At 35.8% G+C, this 22,287-nt stretch overlaps 1 protein-coding gene across 1 annotated transcript in view; it reads right to left on the bottom strand.

The window, feature by feature from the left end:
• LOC125662584 (techylectin-5B-like) overlaps positions 1 to 22,287 on the bottom strand; it is a 71,452-nt gene that overhangs the window by 48,119 nt on the left and 1,046 nt on the right. Inside the window, exons 3-8 of the mRNA XM_056145964.1 lie at positions 19,911 to 19,990; positions 15,741 to 15,812; positions 8,014 to 8,143; positions 3,216 to 3,310; positions 2,806 to 2,874; positions 52 to 142 (exon numbers count right to left, since the gene is read on the bottom strand). Coding sequence (XP_056001939.1) covers positions 52 to 142; positions 2,806 to 2,874; positions 3,216 to 3,310; positions 8,014 to 8,143; positions 15,741 to 15,812; positions 19,911 to 19,990 — 537 coding nt within the window. The remainder of the gene's footprint in view (positions 1 to 51; positions 143 to 2,805; positions 2,875 to 3,215; positions 3,311 to 8,013; positions 8,144 to 15,740; positions 15,813 to 19,910; positions 19,991 to 22,287) is intronic.

The following is a 22,287-nucleotide window of genomic DNA, read 5'->3' as shown; positions in this document are numbered from 1 at the left end:
GAAATTGTCACTAATGATATATTTATGTTAAGTAATGACATTAAAACGTACACTCTCCATTACAAAGATCAGAATTGCAACACTTCAGGCATCGTTCTGTCGATCGCTTTCCAAATACGTAAGGACTTCCGCTATCACAAATCTGAAAATTAAAAGGCGAAAGCTATTACAAGGGACACAAGCATGCTATAAAAAGGTGAAAATAACGAAAAGTTATCAATCTCATCACTCCTATAAGGAATACAAAATAGATAGTTAGATAAACACGGATCTCTGGACACAACAGGGGTGGGATAATGTACGTAGGAGGAGTAAGCATCCCCTGTCGACCGGTCACTGTTCGTTATCTTCACCTTTCATATACAATGAAAGTTAATTGAAAAACATACAATATCATAATGATGTAAACGTTTTATTGGATTTAAAGGAAACTATTTACGATTTCCCCCAACATTTTGTTTTTCGTTCTTGATGATTAAAGTTTACTGTCTAATGTGTTTTAAAGGTTTCACCAATCAATAATGTTATACATTATGAAATAAGCTCATGATAGAAAGTTTCAATGTTGTACAAACATAGATTGAGATTTGTTATTGTTTACAAAGGTATGTATGGTTATCGATCTAAATTTATGATTTACATGTACTGTATACACTTCAAGTATTCTTTAGGTAAAATGTGCCATTTCAATTTGTGTTTTTACAAAGTTAGGATGATTTAAATTGCAAAATTAACATTTCACTAGTTTGTTTGTTAACATAAACAAGATTCGGGTCTTGATTACACAACACAATGCTAAAATATTGCGTATGTACTTGGATTAAGAGGGTCCAAATTTTGGTTGTCAACTTTAAAAGGGTTACACTTTTCATGATTTATATAAACAAGAGGCTCATGGACCACATCTCTCACCTGAGTCACATTGGCTCATATTTAAAGATTTTTCCTATATATTCGCTTTTTCAAAATGGAATCTGGACTAGGTCAGGAAGCTTTCATGTGAATGTAAACTTCTCTGGCCCAGTGATTTTTCAGGAGAATATTTTTAATGATTTTCCTTACATATTTGTATGTAAAAATTGAGCCCCTATTGTCGCCCCATCCTACCCCCGGGCGACTTCGATCTGCACTATGTTGGGAAGCTTTCATGTAAATCTCAGCCTTTCTGGCTCAGTGGTTCGTGAAAAGATTTTTATAGATTTTTCCTCTATATTTGTATGTAAAACTTTGATCGCGTACTGTGGCTCCATCATACCCCGGGACCATGCTATTATCAAATCTGAATCTACATTATGTCAGGAAGCTTTCATGTAAATCCCAGCTTTTCTGGCTCATTTTAAAATGATTTAATCGACATTTTAGCCCATGGATACTTCCGAAATGGGGGCTGCCCCCAACATCCTCGCTTAATTTCATTAAAATCTCTATACGAGACTCGCATGATCACCTTGACTTATCGGGGGTTGCCACATAAAGCCCCCGATTAATTACGTTCAATCATCGCTGGACTTTCTAATAAATTTTATTTCACGAAACATTGGCGAGTATCTCGTCTCAGCATCCGAGGCGAAAATGCAAATTACGGTGTGTTTACATTCCGCATAGCATCGGCAAGGGGAAGTATACTGCTCACGTACAGTCGCGTGCTATTGGGGACCGGTATACTAGAAACTTTCCGAAGATTTTTCCTATATATTTGTATGTAAAACTTTACAACCTTGAATCTGCACTATGTCCGGAAGTTTTCATGTAAATTTCAGCTTTTCTGGCCCAGTGGTTCTTGAGAAGAAGCTTTTTTAATTACCCCATCCTATTTTTGCATTTTTGTGATTATCTCCCCCTTTGCACGGGACATGACCCTTGTTTTGAACAAACCTGAAAGCCCTTCACCCAATAATGCTTTTGGCTAAGTTTGATTGAAATTGGCTCAGTAGTTCTGGAGACGAAGTCGAAAATGTAAAATGTTTACAGACGGACGGACAGACGACGGATAACAAGCGATCAGAAAAGCTCACGTGAGCTAAAAATGAAAAGAAAAACCATATTTCTAACAGAAGAAAAAACATGAACTAGTCCATTTGATACAAATATTGATTTACTTTATATCATTTAATATCCACATATGGATTTAGGTTGACCTTTTCTGCATCAACGAAAAAAGTTTTGGTGCTGCTGCATTGTGTATGACATATGCAGTGACACAGTACGTTTTAATTAAGTAAAAGGGTGTGCCCAGTGGTCCGTATTTGCCCAACTCGCTATTCTGTATTTGTTATAGGAGTTATGAGATTGGTTACTGTTCACTTTTCATGTTCTATATCTAAGTACTGCAATGTTTATTTAGATTTTAAAAAGTTTGGAAGCAATAGTAGAGGTATATTTGTAGGAAATACAGTGTGTGTAAACTTGAACAAACTATTTTTTACTACAGATTACTCCGTTTACCTGATTACTTCACGGCGGGTGTGACCGGTCGACAGGGGACATTTAATCCCCCAAGGAACCTGGCCTGGATTTCGCAAGAGAAACTGATGTCAAAACTTGAACTTAAGCAAATATTGACTGTTCCAATAAAAGAAAAGTCAAATATTGACTGCTCCAATAAAAGAAAAGTCAAACTTAAATTTGATATTTTCTTTTTCGAAAATACCTAGCCTGATCCACCTCGGATATGTACCCTATATTACAACGGTATGTAGACGTATTAAGTATATTACATGGTGAATCGTAGTGTTAATGATACAAGGGTAGCCATAAACATATGAAGAGAAAGATATTTCATTTTTACGAAAACAAAATACTCACGTGCTTTTGGGAACACGATTGGACAAAAATCGATTCTCCAAATTCCACTTCCTCGTGTAAATGACATATCTGTAAAAACATGATATGATGCTGTTTAGCAATTAAAACATACTGTAAAAGACTTCAACTATGATTTCACCTTTGAAATATATTAATAACTATTACATAAGATACTTCTTTACCGTACAGACCCCTCTATTTGATAATCGGCTTTAAATATGTGTAAATCACCCAACATAGTTTACATTCTCTTTGTGGTAAATTCTATGGGAAAACTATTTGAAACGAATACAATAAAAAATTAGAGAATCTCTAATTTGGTTAGTTTTATGATTTAAATAGTGTATGACCCAAGGGGAACAACACGTGACTTTCTAATTACTAAATACCACAAAGTAAACATTTCCTACTTCATTTTCGTCACAGACTTGAACAGAGCTACAGAAGGTAGGATCTACCGACTGCTGACAGTTGAAACAAAGAGGACCTCGTCTGGTTGGATAATCTGAAATAAAAAAGAAAAATATTTCCAGTTTTAAAAAAACCTTATACGTCTTTACTTAAAGAAACAAGAGATCCACGGGACACATAGCTTACCTGAATCATACTAGCCTTGCTGTTGTTCAGCTATTGTAATTTTTAAAACATTGCTTGCAATCTGCATTCCTATGAAAAATTCTGACCCCATATTGATTGATTGAATATTGTTTAACGTCCCTCTGGAGATTATTTCACTCATATGGAGATGTCACCACTACCGGTGAAGGGCTGCAAAATTTAGGCCTCTGCTCGGCGCTTATGGCCATTGAGCAGGGAGGGATCTTTATCGTGTCAAACCTGCTGTGACACGGGAGCTCGGGTTTTGCAGTCTCATCCGAAGGACGGCCCCCATTTAGTCGCCTCTTACGACAAGCAAGGGGGTACTGAGGACCAATTCTAACCTGGATCCCCACAGAATGACCCCATATTGTGACCTCAACCTAGCACCATAGGGCCCACACCATAAACATGATAAGCAAATCAAGGTATGAAATGAAAGAAGTCTTGCCATATGGAATATTTATCACGCCTCAGACAAAATTGTTGAAATCTAATCGGTCAGATCTTGGTCACATGACGCCGTGAAAAAAACCGTATCATGCGAGTAAAATCCGTATTGGGCGAGTAATTTTATTTATCGTCGGGTTCGACTTGCAGCCGTGTCAAAAGGAAAGATATTTGACTAAGTTGTATGATATAGACCCCCACATATACAGTTAGAGGTTTTCGACGTGATAAATTCGTTACACAGTTAGTTAGTGACCTGATACGGAAAAATACATGGTGTGAAAAGAAAACCCGTATCGGGCTCGGCTTCGCCTCGCCCGATACGGGTTTTCTTTTCACACCATGTATTTTTCCGTATCAGGTCACTAACTAACTGTGTAACTAATAATATATATATACAAAATATGAAAACCGTACCTTAATAAGTGCAGGGTATACTGCCTAGATTAGCTTTTCTTAGAAATAAGTCACACTCAAACCTAGAGAACTTTCGTCCCAAAGAAGAGCTTAGTCTCAAGGAATACATGTGTGAAATATGGACGCCCTAGAGGTTAGGAGCAAGGTTCAAGTTTCAGACACACCTTTCGGTGGTTGATTGTAAATTGTTTAACGTCCCACTCAAGAATTTTTCATCCATATGGGGATGTCACCATTGTCGGTGAAGGGCAGCAAGACGTAGGCTTATGTTCGGCGTTTACGGCCTTTGAGCAGGGATGGAACTTCATTGTGTCACACATGCTGTTGCTGAGGCCTCCGTTTCTGTGATCTCGTTCGAGGGAAGGAACAGGGCAAAACAACAATTCTCCCCCCAAACTTAGCCACAGGGATATAAAACTGGAATCAACACAATTTACAAACGTTTGTAATTGAATATCATTTAGTGTGATCTTGTTAGTATCGAAAATAATTTGTTTTGATTAGTTTTCTGTATATCCCCACATTAATCATTGATCTCTAAATATATCCCAATTCTCCTTCTGAACCCCAGAATTGAACAAACTTGAATTTGCACAACCTGAAAATACTTCCATATGTCAAATCATGGCCCTGATGTTATTGAGAAATGTTTAAAGATGTTTCCATATATACTATCATGTAAAAAAGGTGATTGTTGATACATACATATATTTGATAGACGTTCAACTCTTTCATTTTGCTAATTCTAAAGAATCATAATAGTAATAATAATGATTGGTTTTATATAGCGCCTTATCCAGCTCAAAGCGCTTTACAATTATCAATGTACATTATTATCCCGACAGACCTTATATCAATCTAGAAATTTATCAGCCTCCTAGGAAGCATATAGTGCAAGTTGCCATTACAAGCGTTAGAGCACTAACATTCTAACAATATCTTTCACTGTCTATAGCCAGGTACTCCTTTTACACTTGGGTGGAGTGAGGAAATTCATGTAAAGTGCCTTTTCCAAGGACACAACGTCAGCCCTGCTGCGGCCAGGACTCGAACCCACGACCTTTCGTTCGAGAGTCTGACGGCCTAACCACTCGGCCATTGACGTCACATCATTGTTGCATTTAATGAATTTTATATTTTTAGAGGAATAAAAGATGAAGATAACAAACAGTGATCAATCTCATAACTCCCACAAGCAATACAAAACAGAGAGCTGGGTAAACATGGACCCCTGGACACACCAGAGGTGGGATCAGGTGTTGTCGACCGGTCACACCCGCCGTGAGCCATATATATCTTGATCAGGTAAACGGAGTTATGATTCCCTATTGTGGGCCTATCCTACCCCTGCCAGTCATGAACTGATGAAACTTCAATATGCACATTAAAGATGGTTGCACCTGAGTTTTGTAGTATTGCCAATTTTGTGTAAAGTGTTGTTTTTTATTATTATTTCTACGTTGAAAAAGTAGGACATTCAACCTTTATGCACTTAAAATTTATAATCAAAATTTATGCGTTTTAACTTGATTAGTCTTTTACTGTCAATGCAACATAAGCAACACAAATCAATCATTGATTAAGATTTATGCATAATCAAGTATTCTAACAATAAGGATTTTGATTAGATCATCCTTCCGCCACAAAATGTAGTTCCTGCAATTTTTTCTTCTTCAAATATTGAATTGAAACAACATTTCTCAATTGGGTAGTGTCAAGTTATAGATGTTTAACGTGTTTGGACCAATGGGGTCAGTATTCAACTTACAACGTTATAGCATCCTGCGCGATTGTGCTCAAAAGCTGAGGGGCTAACGTCCTCTCTATGAGTAACGGATAGACGCACGAACAGACAGACGATAGACAGACAAAAGGTGATAAGAAAAGCTCACTTAAACTTTTAGCTGAGGTTAACTAAAATACCAACAAGTTCTAGTTCTTAATCATCTCTTTCAAAAAGGGCGATGAACGAACTTGAATCACTTACTTAAGCATGCATTGTGGCAAGTTTGGATGACATTAGCCTTGTGGTTCTAAAGAAGTTGAAAATGTTAAAAATTTACAGATTGACGACGGACAAAGAGTAATCAGAAAAGTTCACTTGAGCTACATTGTATCAGCTCATGTGAACTAATAAAAAGCTATGTAAAATATGGTGTGAAGGGTTCTCATGGGGACTTGACAATGTCCACATTAAAACGACGAAGCAATAATAACTCTAAATCTGAAGATTTTATTTTGTAGTAGATATGTGCTGTTCTGATAAAAAAAAATGTTCACTGTACCTATAATCATACGCATTAAAAGAATTAAACTAAGGTTAACATTGTATCAAACTAAAAACTTAGGTTCTACTGAATATATAACATTATACGGAAATGAATTTTTGTGTGGGGAGACAATGTGATTTATCTTCGTCCAGTGCCTCTGAAGAGGTTTTCTAATACAAATATTGACAACGAAAGTTTATAAATCTTAATTGTAATGTGAAGATAACGAATAGTGATCAATCTCATAACTCCCATAAACAATACAAAATAGAGAGTTGAACAAACACAAACCCCTGGATAGACCAGAGATGGGATTAGGTGCCTAGGAGGAGTAAGCAACCCTTGTCAACCGGTCCCATCCGCCGTGGGCCCTATATTTTGATGAGGTAAACAGATTTTGCCGCAGGAAAAATCAGTATGCCAAGAACGACTTACAATCGGTATGAAACAAGTCATGTAACATTTAACCCAATGATAGGTTGTATTGGCAAACTAGATTTTTATAACGGCCATAGAATGTATTTGAATCTGTCATTGAAATAGTAAATCGCAATTTCACAACAAAACATTTCGACCCCAATATTGCTTTAATTGTTAGAACAACCAAACGTTTGTGAAGTTCGCAGCAATCAAATGTGATGCATAGACTCTCCCATGACTTCCTATTTTGTCTTCAAATCTCGTTTGTGATTCCAAATTAACAAAACAATGTTTTTTATGGATCTAAATATGATGGAATGGAGTAGGATAAATCCGACAACTGATGGACAGAATTTCTTAACATGTTTCTCTCATACAACTCTGTTGAATTCGGACGATAATGTAACACAGGGTCGAGGATCAGAGATTGAGTTTGACGTTCATTTTTAATGTCAGATCCTTAGCGATGGAAGAATAACTTTGTATATCAAACTTCAAAGTTCGACACGGCGCAGGGATCCACAATCGAACCCAAGACATTCGGGTTAGGAATAAAGGTACCAAACTCATGTGACTAGCTTGGTCATATGTAATATGCATATATTGCGATGGCACAATGGATATGTAATTTGAACACTTAATTAGACATGTAATACACAAAGAAGCGATTTCAAGTGGTAGAACATTCGCCTCGTGACCGAGAACTGTGCGAGAACCTTCCCAACGTCTCGCTATTAAATTTTGGCTCAAAAGCCTTCAAAATATCGCGAGTTTATACTGTCCGATCTACGCACTTTTCGCGGACAATGACCGTGTGGAATTCGTGTAATACAATCTGCGGCATATGCACAGGTACGGATTTAAATATTTTTTTAAAAAATTGTATAACCTTAAACTAAAAGAAACAATATCGGAGAAGCCACGGGGTCCTTCATTTTGTATACAAATCTCGCTGTCATCGCACGGAAGCCGCACTGCAAGGTAGATACGACCAGGCTACGGTATCCCTGGGAGATTCGGTATTCCAAATGTGAATCAGTATTTAGTCTCTAACCTGGACTTCCGCATCCTTTATGGTTGCATGCATCCGATGAGCAGCACTCTACACACTGTTCTGTGTGGGGGTAGGCGGGGTTATGACTCAGGCTCTTTACTAAATGCTGGGTAGTCCTTTTCGAACAAATCTGCATAAAGTGAATGATATATTATTCGTGGAAATTCTACACAATGCTGACGTACTAAACATAAAAGTTAGGGATTGTACAAGAATATATATTTTTACAGATAATCTTGCAAATTTGAAAAATGACATATACGATTTAATTATCATTAACACATATTACAATACTGTCTCATTGTGCATTCTAAAATCTAGTGTTTTTATATATAAAAATAAACAACAGACCCACAGTCACCTGACTATTAATTAGACTTATCACAAGTCCCAAAAGCTACGGAATCTAGAAAAGTTCATTTCTTCATATCTAAGCTAAATTATAATGTTTAACAACAGTATAAAACAAGATTCATTTTTAAAACTTAAATGCCCCTGAAAGTGCCTATAATGATGAGAGAATTTACATTATCTATAATATACATGTATGTAACACTAAGCTAAAATGGCTAATTTGGATCCGTCCTAGAATCAAATCCCTAGAGTTCCGAATTTTGATATATCTTGGTCTGGTTTTTTTTTTTTTTTAGAATACATGTATGCATTGAGTTATTTAACTGTATCAGCAAACCCAAAGACTTCTTTTAAATGTAAAGATGATAATAACTATACTAAGTTTGAGCCCACTCTTAAACCAAAACTCTTCCTCTGGGGATCATTTAATTTTGGTAAGTGACAACTTACTCCTTCTAAACATCTATTTAGTTGCAATTTAGTGTCAATAGAATTAAAGAAGATATTATTTTCAGATTTACACATGTACACTATACATGTATATACCAGGTTTCACCACGCTCTGGAGTCAGAACTTCTATCCCGGGTATCATAAAATTTTGTTGGAATCTTTTTCGATAGTATCATGTGACATGACCCCATAACATATTTTAAAAAGCACAAATTATGTATGAATTGTGCAGATATCGAACGGTGATTAATCTCACAACCCCAACAATGATAATCAATTATATGTTTCAAAATATGGAACCCAAGGGCAATAACTGTTTTCATTGATTTCTTCTTAATCACTAAACATTTTGGCCCCACACTGGTATCAAAAACTTCTCCCCAACCCCTGATATCATGGAATTAGCAATTTTGGTAAAGAACTGCATGCTCTTTCTAATTATCCCTAGCGGTTTAATTTAGTATGAACAACACAAAAGAAGATGCTATTTTAATTTATTTATTTTTTTACACATAAACACTGTATATTAAGTTTGGTCCCATCCTCAAGGGGTACCTGTAAAGTGCGAAACGAAACGAAACGAAATCTATCGAAACGAAACGAAATTTAACGAAACAAAACCTACCGAAACAAAACAAATTGTATAAACGAACTCTATTAAAAATGGTATCATAGAAACCTGTGAAAGTTATCACATACAAATAAAATTTGCCTTCTCTTTGATGTAGGTTTCCAGCTTGACTGATACACAGTTTTAAAAGTTGGAAAACGGGGGGAGGGGGTGAATAAACACCAAATATCCGAAGTTGATTAAAGACCATGTGCAATTAGTTTCGGATCCATAAATTTCAGAACGGAGGGTTACAGTCTCACGGGTCAGAGGTCTGGGGAAACACACTAAACGAGGAGTGGGGTCGCTGGCGTTGGATCCGTCTTTGGGCATAAATTCATGTTTCAGTATTTTTTGCTCTAAAGATAAATCTATGTATACATGTGGATATTGCGTGTTTGTATGTAATATATCAAACGGTGAATTCTGAGTATGTCCTCCCTTTCTCTTTGTAATTTCTATTTCCCTTGTTCATAAGTCTTTTGATTTTACAAAATGCTGACCTCCTCCTGATATTATTGCATTAAAAAAGTCCGTTTTCCGTCCCGTTTTTAAATCTCCGTCTTAGCAACACCCCAAATGTATATAGTTATTTTTAGACTCACTTCATATCAATAATAATTTTTAATAACACATGTATATATATCTTACCGAATTGCATTCATATAATATGGTATACTGTTAAATTTTTTCTATTATTGAAAGTACTCACACCTCAGCAGTTAGAGAGAAAATTAGAGGTTAAGAGCTCTTCCTGCTTTCAACTTTCTCAGACCCCAGCTTGTTCAAACAATGTATCTATGCCTAAAGGCGGACCCAACGCCGGCGACCCCACCCCCTCATTTAGTGTGTTTCCCCAGACCTCTGAGATTGTAACCATCCGTTCTGAAATTTATGGATCCGACAATAATTGCGCATCGTATTTAATCAACTTCGGATATTTTGTGCTTACTCACCCCCCCCCCCCCCCTTTTCCAACTTTAGTCAAGCCGAAAGCCTACATCAAAGGGGAGGCGATTTTTATTTTTATGTGGTAACTTTCACAGGGGCCTAAGATACCACTTTTAATTATTATGATTAAAACAGTTCGGTTATACAATCTGTTTCGTTTCGATACGTTTCGTTTCGGTGGGTTTCGTTTCGTTTCGGTAGATTTCGTTTCGTTTCGCACTTTACAGGTACCCCATCCTCAAATCACAACAACAGTATTTGAAACGAACTTCATATCAATTCCACATTCAGTAATCCTACTTATACTCCAACTTCCCTTACAAAGATGAAATTCTTCAAAATTCATGCTTCTGTTTTGAACACATGTGATGTCCCAGTCCATGGGTCGACTTATCATGAATTAACGTACCTATACTTAAAAAAAAAACACCTTAAAACATAGATGCATTGCTGGATCCAGTAAATATCCTACCAAGCCCCTATCTTTGCTCCTAACGAGAATATCAACAGCTGTGAAGGAGATATACCACAACATATGCCAGAAGTGGTGTAAATAAAATTCGGATTTTTAGCTCTTCTGAGCCGAAGGCTCAAAGAGCTAATCATATGGCCATATGTCTGGCGTGTGGTGTGCGTCAACTTTTGGGAAAAGGGGCTATATCTCAAGAACCCCTTGGCCAATTGTTGTCAAATTTGTCAAAGGGTAACCTTGGCCCAAGGGCTTTCATTTGTACTAAAACTAGGGTTGTGACCCTTTAACAAGGGGATATAATTAGGAAAATGCAAACAAAAGTAGTGGTTGCTAAAAAATCTTCTCAAGAACCACTGGGCAAATTATCACCAAACTTATGCATTAGGAAGTGGGTAGGTTGTAGATAAAAAAAAATATCCAGGGCATCATCCTGGGGCAACGGGTGTGGTCTCAAGGTCACTTCAAAGTTGACATTAAAGTTTGTTTTGTTAAAACTTTGATTTTTTGCTTAGTATAATAACTAGGATCATCAAATTTTGTCAGTTGATGCATCTTAGAACATAATATCATATTGACCCAAAAGTAGGTCATGATGACCTACTTTTTGAATTTGGCAGGTAATAATTATTAAATGGATTTTGATGCATATCTTAGACACTTTTGGGCCCATCATCATCAAAAGTTGTCAGTTGATGGATCATGGGACCTTAAAGTGCGTCATGTAAAAAGTATTTCACCATGACGTATTTTCTGAATTTTATGGCTAATCCTTTATGAATACATTTTAGGTTATTTCAGATACCGAGAGGTTTAGAATCATTAAACCTTGTAAGTTGATGCGTCTAGAGGCCTCAAAACATATTTATAAAAAGAAGTAGGTCACAGTGACCTCATTTTTTAATTTTGCTGACATTGAAATTTCATATTTTCAATTTTAGATGCATATTTTGGACACAATGAAAGCTAGGATCATCAAACTTTGTCAGTTGATGCATCTTGAGTCTTCATAGTTTGTTTACCAAAAAGTAGGTCACCGTGACCTACTTTTGGAATTTGAAGGCTATATTTTAATATTCCAGATGCTATTTGACTTACAATTAATCAATCTTTGTCAGTTGATGGGTCTTGAGTCTTCAGAGTGTGTCGACCAAAAAGTAGATCACTATGACCTACTTTTTGAATTTGACATTTATATCTGAATATTTCAGATAATATTTGACTTCAATTATCAAACTTTGTCAGTTGATGCACCTTGAGTCTTTGGAGTGTGTCGACCAAAAAGTAGGTCACTGTGGCCTTCGTTTGGAATTTAACAGCTATATTTGAATACTATATGACTTGTCAGTTGATGCATCTTGAGTCTTCAGTGTGTCGACCAAAAGTAGTTCACCACGACCTACTTTTGGACAGTTACATTTAGATTTTCAGGTACTATTTGACATAACGTTATCAAACTTTGTTAATTGATGAATCTTGGTTAGTGAGAATTTTTGCCTGTTCTACAATGTATCAGAAGAGCGATTCTAGACCCATGGGCCTCTTGTATATAATTCTGAAGGATTCTTGGTAAAATTGAAATCAAGAAACTTTTGTCAACTAAACAACATCGAAACGTACAACTTTTCAAAACTTTACACGACCATTTTTCACGATAAATTAAAGATGGGACGTGTTGACGTCATAGTAGGATCTATAATATTGACCACTGTTTGTTATTGTTAGTTTCGCAATAAAAATGGGGAAAAAATATCTGATGATCATTTATCAAGAATATACGTTGTAAAACACCACTCTTATTCTACGGACAAGTACTCTGAAGTTGAAATGCAATATATGCTAGGGTTCTTCATTGACAATATAGTCGTAGTCTTTGGTCATCAGATCTTCCAACAGTTTTAACTTTTAGGGAAGTGTATTTTTTTTATTTCTACACTGAAAGAGAATTAAGAAAATGAAAAAAGAACAAGATGTGTTTGTGAAACACAAATGCCCCCGATAATGGCCAATTCCGAAGATGGCCAAGGTCACAAGGGCAAATATCGTGGTACCAGTAAAAAGATCTTGTCAAAAGAAATGCTCATGTACAATATAAAAGCTCTAATATTTACCATTTCGAAGTTATGATCAATGTAAAAACATTAAAAGTAGATCAAAAGGTTTAATACCCTCGGAAAGGTCTTGTCACAAGGAATACTCATGTGAAATATCAAAGCTCTATCACTTACTGTTCAAAAGTTATTAGCAAGGTTAAAATTTCAGACAAAATTACAGAATGACAGAACAAAAACATTATGCCCCCCCCCCCCCCCCCCGATCTTCGATCTCGGGGGCATAAAAACATCTGGGGGTTGCATTGGTTGTTATTGAACTACAGTGTTCAAAACATGAACTTACTGCACTTATAATTGACTTACATGTTACATTTATTCAATTAAACTTGATTTGTTTGTTGGTTGTAAGCAAAATAAATCAGCCATTGCAATAAATATATAAATAATCATGTATTCTACCGATAAAAAACAACAAAGTTGAATACTAGTAATAGAGAAAAATAATGACCATTTCTGCACTTGATATAAAAAAAATCATGATATAAAATTTGATAGTTCAAAAGGACGTATTAGGAGTAATGTTTTTTTTTTATTTTCCAAAAATCCACAGTAATTTCAAGATCGTGTCTTAAAATCCAAAATGGAACTAAAACAAGTGGGGGTTAAAGATTAAAAACAACTTAATTATTGGCGACAATACTGAATTTTTAACGAAAATTTCGAGTAAATTTATTCAATCTTTGTTAAGAATCTATGGGGAAAGTATGTCAACCAAATTAATAGATTGCAACATTAGAACTAGTTCCAAGTTTCAAGTACCTGTATCGTGAATTATAAAACTGAAATACATGTATTGGAGTATACAAAAAGAAGATATGTTGGATAAAACAGAAACTATAATATATAGATTTAGAACATTTTGATGAATGAACCTTCCCACCACAAAATATAATCCCTGTCAAAACACTTCAAAGTTTGAATTGACACAACATTTTTCAACTGGATAGGGTTCACCAATAGATGTATATTATGTTTACACCAATGGGATAGATATTGAACCAGTAAATACTTAGTTGTACCACCCCGCGCAGTTGTGCTTGAAAGCTCAGGAGCTAATTTCTTTAATTTAAGCTTTATGGTGAAAAAAAACTAGTTATTTTCCATTATAATATGTGACTTGTCAAGGTCTATCGAAATCATCTGTCTTGTTCAATAACAATTCGGACTGGTGTTGATATCGGCCGCACTTTCTTAGTTATGGTTTACATACCACACTATGAAAGGTGAAGATAACAGTGATCAATCTCATCACTCTTATAAGCAATAAAAAATATATTTTGATTTTTCAAGTACAATATAAATAGATTTGAAAATAAAGTTTTAAATTCATTAAAACCCGTTTTGAAAAGTATATTGCTGTGGGTGATTTTTTAAAATCCTGGTAAATGCCCAAAATACCTATTAAAAATCGTTATTTAAAGAAACAAATGAAGAAATGATCGCCCTTTCCTTTGCCATCTGAGACTATTGTAATTGTTTACTGAATGTTCGTTTTAATTTCTTTGAGAAATGGTCGGATTTTTGTAACTCCGTGGATAGTGACGGTGAAATACCGGCTTGTATGGACTGATCCTCATATATTAGTATCTGTACTCGTTTCGAAATCACCAGATCGTGATGTATATGTTCGACAAATATGTCATCGGAATCTCAGCTACAAATTATTTACCGGACCAGCCCATAAAAAAATTGGGAATTATGTTGGAATTGATGTTCTATCAAATGATAGCATTTGTATTTTACAAGGAAATAAATTAAACAGTTGCCATCTGTTGTCATGAAAACCGTAATCGAATTAATGTTAGATCCTTATCTACGTGAAGCGATCGTGAGTGAGCGGATCAAGGGATCTAATTTTGATTATACTGTGAAAACCAACACCTAATATACAATACCTGGCTCTAATGTGTTTAACAATATATATTTCGTCGAAAAAATACCTTTTTGAAAAAAAAACAATATTGTGCACAACGTTATTTATACACCACCGCCTTTTTTCCTAGGTTAACTGAGTTTACTATTGAATATGTTGTCGTCCGTCGTGTGATGTACGTTAGCAGTCTGTTTCTAACTATTTGTTTAGAAACTTACATTATCGTGGCTCTACGAAACTTGGCGTTTAGCTCTATAGCACTTTGAAATAATTGTTTCTTTGCTTAATAGCGATTATCACAGGCTGTTGTACATTTTGGAAGTCCTTTCCTTTGTCTGTTTTTGGACATTTGATACAAGTTAATATTTTACGTCTGATTCCAGAGACGAGTTATTGCATCCTGGGAGACATCAGGTTCTCTGCAAGGGACCGTTGTGTGTCTCTAACGTCAATCCCCACCACCCTGGAATACTCTCTCCGTCAAGTTAAAATGTCGCCTCAATTCCGACATTTCAATGTATGCATAAAAGAAATAAATTCTAAAATAATGTTTCTTGCCCCCCCCCCCCCCCCTATAATGTTTCAATGACTTCTTGATAATTCGTTTGTTATAGAGCAATTCACCGCCAAGGATAATGAAACACATAATAATTAATACGGTTTACCTGGTCAGCGAACTACGATAGCTTTGTCGTCACATAATCTATTTTCAAAGCATTACATTATTGAAAAGTATATCCCTAACTTTCTACCCATATATTTTGTATGAAAATGGTACAATTTTAAGGAAATACATCTTGTAATGAAGTGATTTTTCCAATGCCTGAAAATGTTACCATTTTATGGACATACATTTTGTCGTGAATTGATTATTCTTAATATCACGTACAAGTATAACAACTTACAGACGGTGTATGACACCCAGTGTCATATAAAACTTCTCCATTGATTCCTGAATACCTCTGGGTAAAACAAACCTACAAAAAAGGACAATGAAACAGACAGGAAAACTAGAAGTCATCACTTTTTGATGAATACACTGTTCTCATTTTGATGATGTATGCCATATTGTGAATGTGGTTGCTTGTTGGTAAAACAAAACGCACCATAAGATTTCCATGAATTTATCAATATTATCGGAATTTTCAGCGGTTGTCTTTGTTTATCTCCCATATAAACTGAGTTATATGCATCGGTTTTACAAGGTATTTGAGAGGATGATAATTGCTATGCTTCGCTTTACACCTGTTTTTAAGATTTATCTAAGCAGATAGCATCGACAGTGGTACGGACAACTCAGTAAAAGTCATCGATGCGACAAGTCACAGAGACAACTCATGGATTACGACAACTCATCGACAGCTCCAAAGTGTTCTATGTAAATATACTTGAGGATTTTCAACACCACATGGAATAATTTGGTAGACCCTTCATCGTTGTTTGCAGGGTAGTTTAAAGGACACAACGCATGTTTCTAAACTTTTTTCAGCAAAATCTATTCTTTTCATGCCTAAAACTACTTTAAATATGTTTAAAATGAAATATTTTGCGTAGTTTTCGAGTTTGAAAGCGATGGAATTAAAATTTTGCGATATCCATACATGTATTTACTTTTGCTATTTTACGCGCCATTATGTGTGACGTCATATGCGCCCTCGGGTTTGAAAACATCTATTAGCAATTTCATAAACAGATTAGATTTAATCGACAAAAAAACAACAACAATTATCACGTTAACGGCTTGTAAATAATACTGCATTAAGATGTTTTGTGCCGTGCTCGGGTGTACTAGTTGTCGGTAGAAAGGATTTAGACTGAGTAATTTTTCAAATTTTTGAAGGAAGGTACGAGAACAAGAGGCCCATGGGCCACATCGCTCACCTGAGTCACCTTGGCCCATATCTGAAGACTTTCCAGATATATTTGCATGTAAAACCTTAGTTCCTATTATGGCCCCAACTACCCCTGGAAGCCACGATTATTGCAAACTTGAATCTACACTACGTCAGAAAGCTTTCATGTAAATGTCAACTTCTTTGGCCCAACGGTTCTTGAGAAGAATACTTTTAAAGATTTTCCCTATATTTGTATGAAAAACTTTGACACACACCCCCACCCCCATCTGTGGCCCCATCCTATCCTGGGGGCCATGATCAGAAAGTTTTTATGTAAAAATCAGTTTTTCTGGCTCAGTGGTTCTTGAGAAGAAGATTTTTCCTAGATATTTGTATGTAAAACTTTGATCCCCCCCTTGTCGCCCCATCCTACCCCCGGGGCCCATGATTTGAAAAAAAATGAATCTGCAATATGTCAGGAAGCTTTCATGTAAATCTCAGCTTTTCTGGCTTAGTGGTTCTTAAGAAGATTTTTAAAGTTTATCCCTATATATTTGTATGTAAAACTTTGATCCCCCCTTGTGGCCCCATCCTACCCCCGGGGGCCATGATTTGAACAATCTTGAATCTGCAATATGTCGGGAAGCTTTCAGGTAAATTTCAGCTCTTCTGGCCCAGTGGTTCTTGAGAAGAAGATTTTTAAATGATCCCACCCTATTTTTGTGATTGTCTCCCCTTTGGAAGGTACATGGCCCTTCATTTGTACAAACTTGAAAGCCCTTTACCCAAGGATACTTTTGGTCAAGTTTGGTTGAAATTGGCCCAGTAGTTCTAAAGAAGAAGTAAAATTGTGAAAAGTTTACAACAACGACGACGACAGACAACGGACAAATTTTGATCAGATAAGCTCACTTGAACCTTCGGTTCAGGTGAGCTAAAAAAGACGTGGATAATTTTTTGTTGGAGCAAGAAATTTACCTTAAATACAAACACCCAGTCACCTTTTCAAAAACTGCTTGGACAGAGACCCTGATAAACTGCGAGAAAATGGATATATCGAAGCTATAATCACTGGTAGGCCTACAGCATGCATTCTGTTTTGGTCTTCAAATTCAATACACACTCGGATCAACTGACCTTCACCTCGTAACAACATATAACTTGTGCTCCCTGGCTGAGTTTCTACCAACTGGTAGATTTACAAAAAATTTAATGATACAAAATAATTGAACTTTCAATTATATAAGTAATAGAATATTTTATTTCCTAACTTTAAATTGAATTATAAAATTATTTCCTCATTGAACTCGTAAAATCTTTCAAGAGTGCGTCAGTATAACGCTGTGCTCCCACTTCGTAACGATGTGCTGGTCACAATTCAAAAATAATAGATTGCTTTATCAAAATAAAATAATGTGATTTCCACTTTAAATTTGTTTATTTTTATTGATTTCTGTGGTGTTTTTTTTCTATTTCTTTCTTTCCGACAGTAGCTTGGCCTTGGGCCTAGTTGTCAACAATGTAACGTATCATAATTTGTCTAATCCAAAAATAAATAATGATTGCACTGTTTATTTTAGAAAAACAGCGCCAATTACAGATGTTTAAAGGAATAACATTACCAAACAGTTTGTAGACAGCGACCCATATACACATTATTTACTCGCAATATTGCCGATTTCATACTCGCTTTCCTCGCTATATTTGGGTATTTACATCGCTATTTGTATGCACTGGGGCGGAAACATGTAAAACTCGGGAAATTTGACAACATCGATTTAAATGTCTCCCATGGTGAATAAATTAGGCCCCTAAAAGCTGAGTTATTAATAATATCTCACAGTACTTTCACAATCCTAAGGGCGCATGTGACGTCACTGTACCACGTGACTACCTACCTAATTAACTAGACTTTTTTTGAAATCGGGGCTTAGATTTAAGTCTGAATCGTTGTCAATTATCGCAAAATTTCGGTAAACGAACTATTAGAATCAATTACTATAAGGAAGACAAAATGCATGTAATTTTGTAAACTTTGAAAACATGACATGTGTCCTTTAAAACAGTAATTTAACATTGAAATGGACGAAACCCCGTTACTCCACTGAGTGTTGGAACCTGTGTGAAAGCATTTCAACCAATGATCCTAGCACCACGTTTTTAGAAGGATGGTATATACACTTCTCGTGCGTTGTTGGTATATCGCAAGCCAAAGATATTCAAACTTCTCTCAAACGAGAACAGTTTAAAAAAGAAATGCTTACAAGTTTCCTCGTGTGTGGTGAAGAGACCGATCCTCCCCACAAGAAGGAAATTACAAAAAAGATATGCTATAGTATTTGTACTTTCTTCAAGGGTAGAAAACGGTAGATACCTAAAATGCATTATGGAATTGGTATAGAATTGAAACATTGAATATTATGTTAAAGGACTAATAAAAACCATAAACAAAATTAATCATTAATTTTTCGACATTGTTCGACGAGTGTCAATGAATTGTATCTATAAGATATCCATTTTATGACTCGTCTCAACTAGGAGTTGTCGTATCGATGAGTTGTCTTCGATGAGTAGTCATAGACCCAGTCGACATATGCACGTCTCTGATAGTATTGTACAAGAAATAAAAAAAAAACAAGTGAAGACATATTTTCAGACATTACTCAATAATTTAAAAAATGTTCTAAAAATTAAAACATTTAAAATGTTTAGTTAAAGTTTACCCCCCCCCCCCCCCCCCCCCCCCCAAAGATTTGTTTTCTTGCATCAAGAAACGTCCATGCAGTATTTGCAGCAAAAACCAATGAACGTGGATAAATCATTTAACAATCATTTTCTGATGGAATGGAATAAGCAATGATCATAAAATATACATTGATATGCATGCCTGTCTCTGAATTGATTGGATATGCAATAGCATGTTCTGTGTATGATTATTTTACTCACAAATAAGTTTAATTTGCAAATGCAAGCTTTCACTGGATCGAATGCTGTCTTACGTGTTTCATACCAATCTTAAGTCGTAGTTTACATACTGATTTTCACTACGGAAGACACCATTTACCCGATCAAGATATAAGGCTCACGGCAGGTGTGACTGGTCAACAAGGGACCTAGGCAACTGATCCCATCTTTGGAATGTTTGCCCAACTCTTAATTTTATTATTTCTTTGTAAGATGTGTTAGATTGATTGCCGTTTGTTACCTTCACCTGTGTATATTGGGAGAAACCATACTTACCTTTCCGTCCTCACACTTTTGTAAAGTATGACAGTGCCGCGGGGAGACGGTCGCTGTGCAGCTCAAGCAAAATAATGCATCTAAATATAAAAAATGTGATAATCTATTTCGGTGGTCAATACTAGCTACATTCATGAAGCCCTACATGTCGTTTGGTTTACAACTTCTAGGGTAAAGCTACACATATGGAAGTATTATGTTTAGTGCAACTGCTGGTGTGCTTTACACACTCTCTATACTCCTGAAATCCGAGAGTTCTTAGTCACATAACGCTATAAGATTTTTTTCATTTAATTCCCCTTTCTCATCAATTTTAAATGATATATTGAATCAAAGAAAAAACTGAATACACATGACATGAACTTTCGTTTGTTTTTGTTTGAGAAGCAATAAACGTTTTCACAAGTGGGTATTTTAGATACGCAAAATATATACATGTCATTAATTTGTGTGTTACAGCAACTATCGGATACCATATTTCCCCGACATTTCCTGTCTCAACGATCAGACAACTTTAACAAGGAGGGGTAATCTACCCTTCAATCGCTCCAAAACCGTGTGGAAAAACGCAGATAAATTATATACAGTAGTTGTGCTGGACAAAGAATCGTGCACAACAGACAGCTAGCTATCTGACGAGCGGTTTTTATAAAAATCCAAATTCAGATCCTACAGCCCTCATAACTAGAATCTTCAACACAATATATGGATATATGTGGGAGGAATGAATCACTATGTTTATGAAGAACCTTGGCAGTTATATCAACTCCCAAAGAATACCCCAACATCTAAATTATGTCGTCAGTAAGATAAGTGATACTCTCGTTGATATCCGGGTTCGAATAGGCCCTCAATACCCTTTGCTTTTCGAAAAAGGCGACTAAATGGCGCGGTCCTTCGGAAGTGAACCCAAAAACCGAGGCCCTGTATCACAAAAGGTGTGGCACGATGCTCAAAGGCCATACGCGTGGATCATTATACTCTCACCAGAGGGCGCGTTACGCAAGCTTCACATACACTTCTGTCAACGCTTGGAATCACGTGACAATATAATTACATGATATAAACAATCATTCTCGGTTTCCTCGGAATTTAGAAATCATGCTCAGTCAGAGCAGAAATGAATTCATTTTGAAGTACATCTAGTTTGAATGCAAATGTTGGGTTCCTTCTTTTAATTTCATCAGACGCATTAGAAACCCCTCTCCCAAACTATGCAGCTTTGTTTTTATTGATATCTAAATCCGTATAAATGAATCCGGATATAAATTATATAATGTTTGAAAATATCTTGGTCTTTATGCATTTTGTTTTGTGATTTTGGTTTACCATTCCTTACACTGTGTAAATGAAGGAAAACTTGGTAAAGGGTGGAATTCTACATGCACCATACAATTAGTATACATGCATGTGTTGCAAAGCAAAATGTACATATAATAGCCAGACATGTATTGTCATTTTTCATGGGGGGATACAACAAGGGGAAAAATGGAAAATTGGATTCTTCAAAATCTCTTGCCATTCAAAATAATAATTAAAAAAGATGAACGAAAACAGCAATAAAATGAAACAAAACACCCAAACAAATCAAGATGTTTTGTCCGATGTTCAAAGTCCTAATGTGGGGTGAAGGGTTAAAGAGTCTTTTACTTTGACTACCTCAATAATTTCCCCCTGCACTTCATTTTCTTCAATCGTTGGGGGTCGGATGGGGTGGTTAGAGTCCTCTACTATGAGTGCCTCATATCTTCATTTTCTTAATTGGTGGTGGTGTGTGTCTTCTACTATTATATCAGAACTTTCAAGCTGGGGTAAGTGGGGGAGGGGTTGTCACTCAATGTATCTTTTATTTGCATTACATACTAACAAAAAATGGATATTGTTATTAAAGGTGGGTGACAGACACTCTTGTCCTCTCCCCTTGATGTTTGATAACGACGCATAATATGATAAACTCGATTATTACATTTTGCATTAGTACAATTTGCGTCAAGTTCGACACAGAATGTAATAACGCAAAATGGCATAGATACATAAGATCTATTGAGCGCCAAATTAGCATAAAATGAAGTAATTGAAAATAACATTATTTAAAAATATGTTTAATTTTTAATTTTTGCGTGCTTTAAATGAATCAAATAAATCTGTATTATCAATTAATGAGAGCAATATTGATTTAATAGTACTGCTCTCTTTTTATTGAATTTACGATATCATTTGTCTTAATAAGAGCACGATTATTACAAGATCATCGGTTCTCGTTCTCTCTCTCTCGTCGTTATCTCTCTCTCTCTCCATCTCTCTCTCGTTGTTATCTCTCTCTCATCCCATACACTCGTACAGTGTTGTGTATGCAAATTTATGTACCTAAATGATT

This window comes from Ostrea edulis, chromosome 8 (assembly GCF_947568905.1).
Source record: "Ostrea edulis chromosome 8, xbOstEdul1.1, whole genome shotgun sequence".
Taxonomy (NCBI): domain Eukaryota; kingdom Metazoa; phylum Mollusca; class Bivalvia; order Ostreida; family Ostreidae; genus Ostrea; species Ostrea edulis.
The sequence above is the reverse complement of the archived record's forward strand: the minus strand, read 5'-3'. Positions and strand labels throughout refer to the sequence as shown.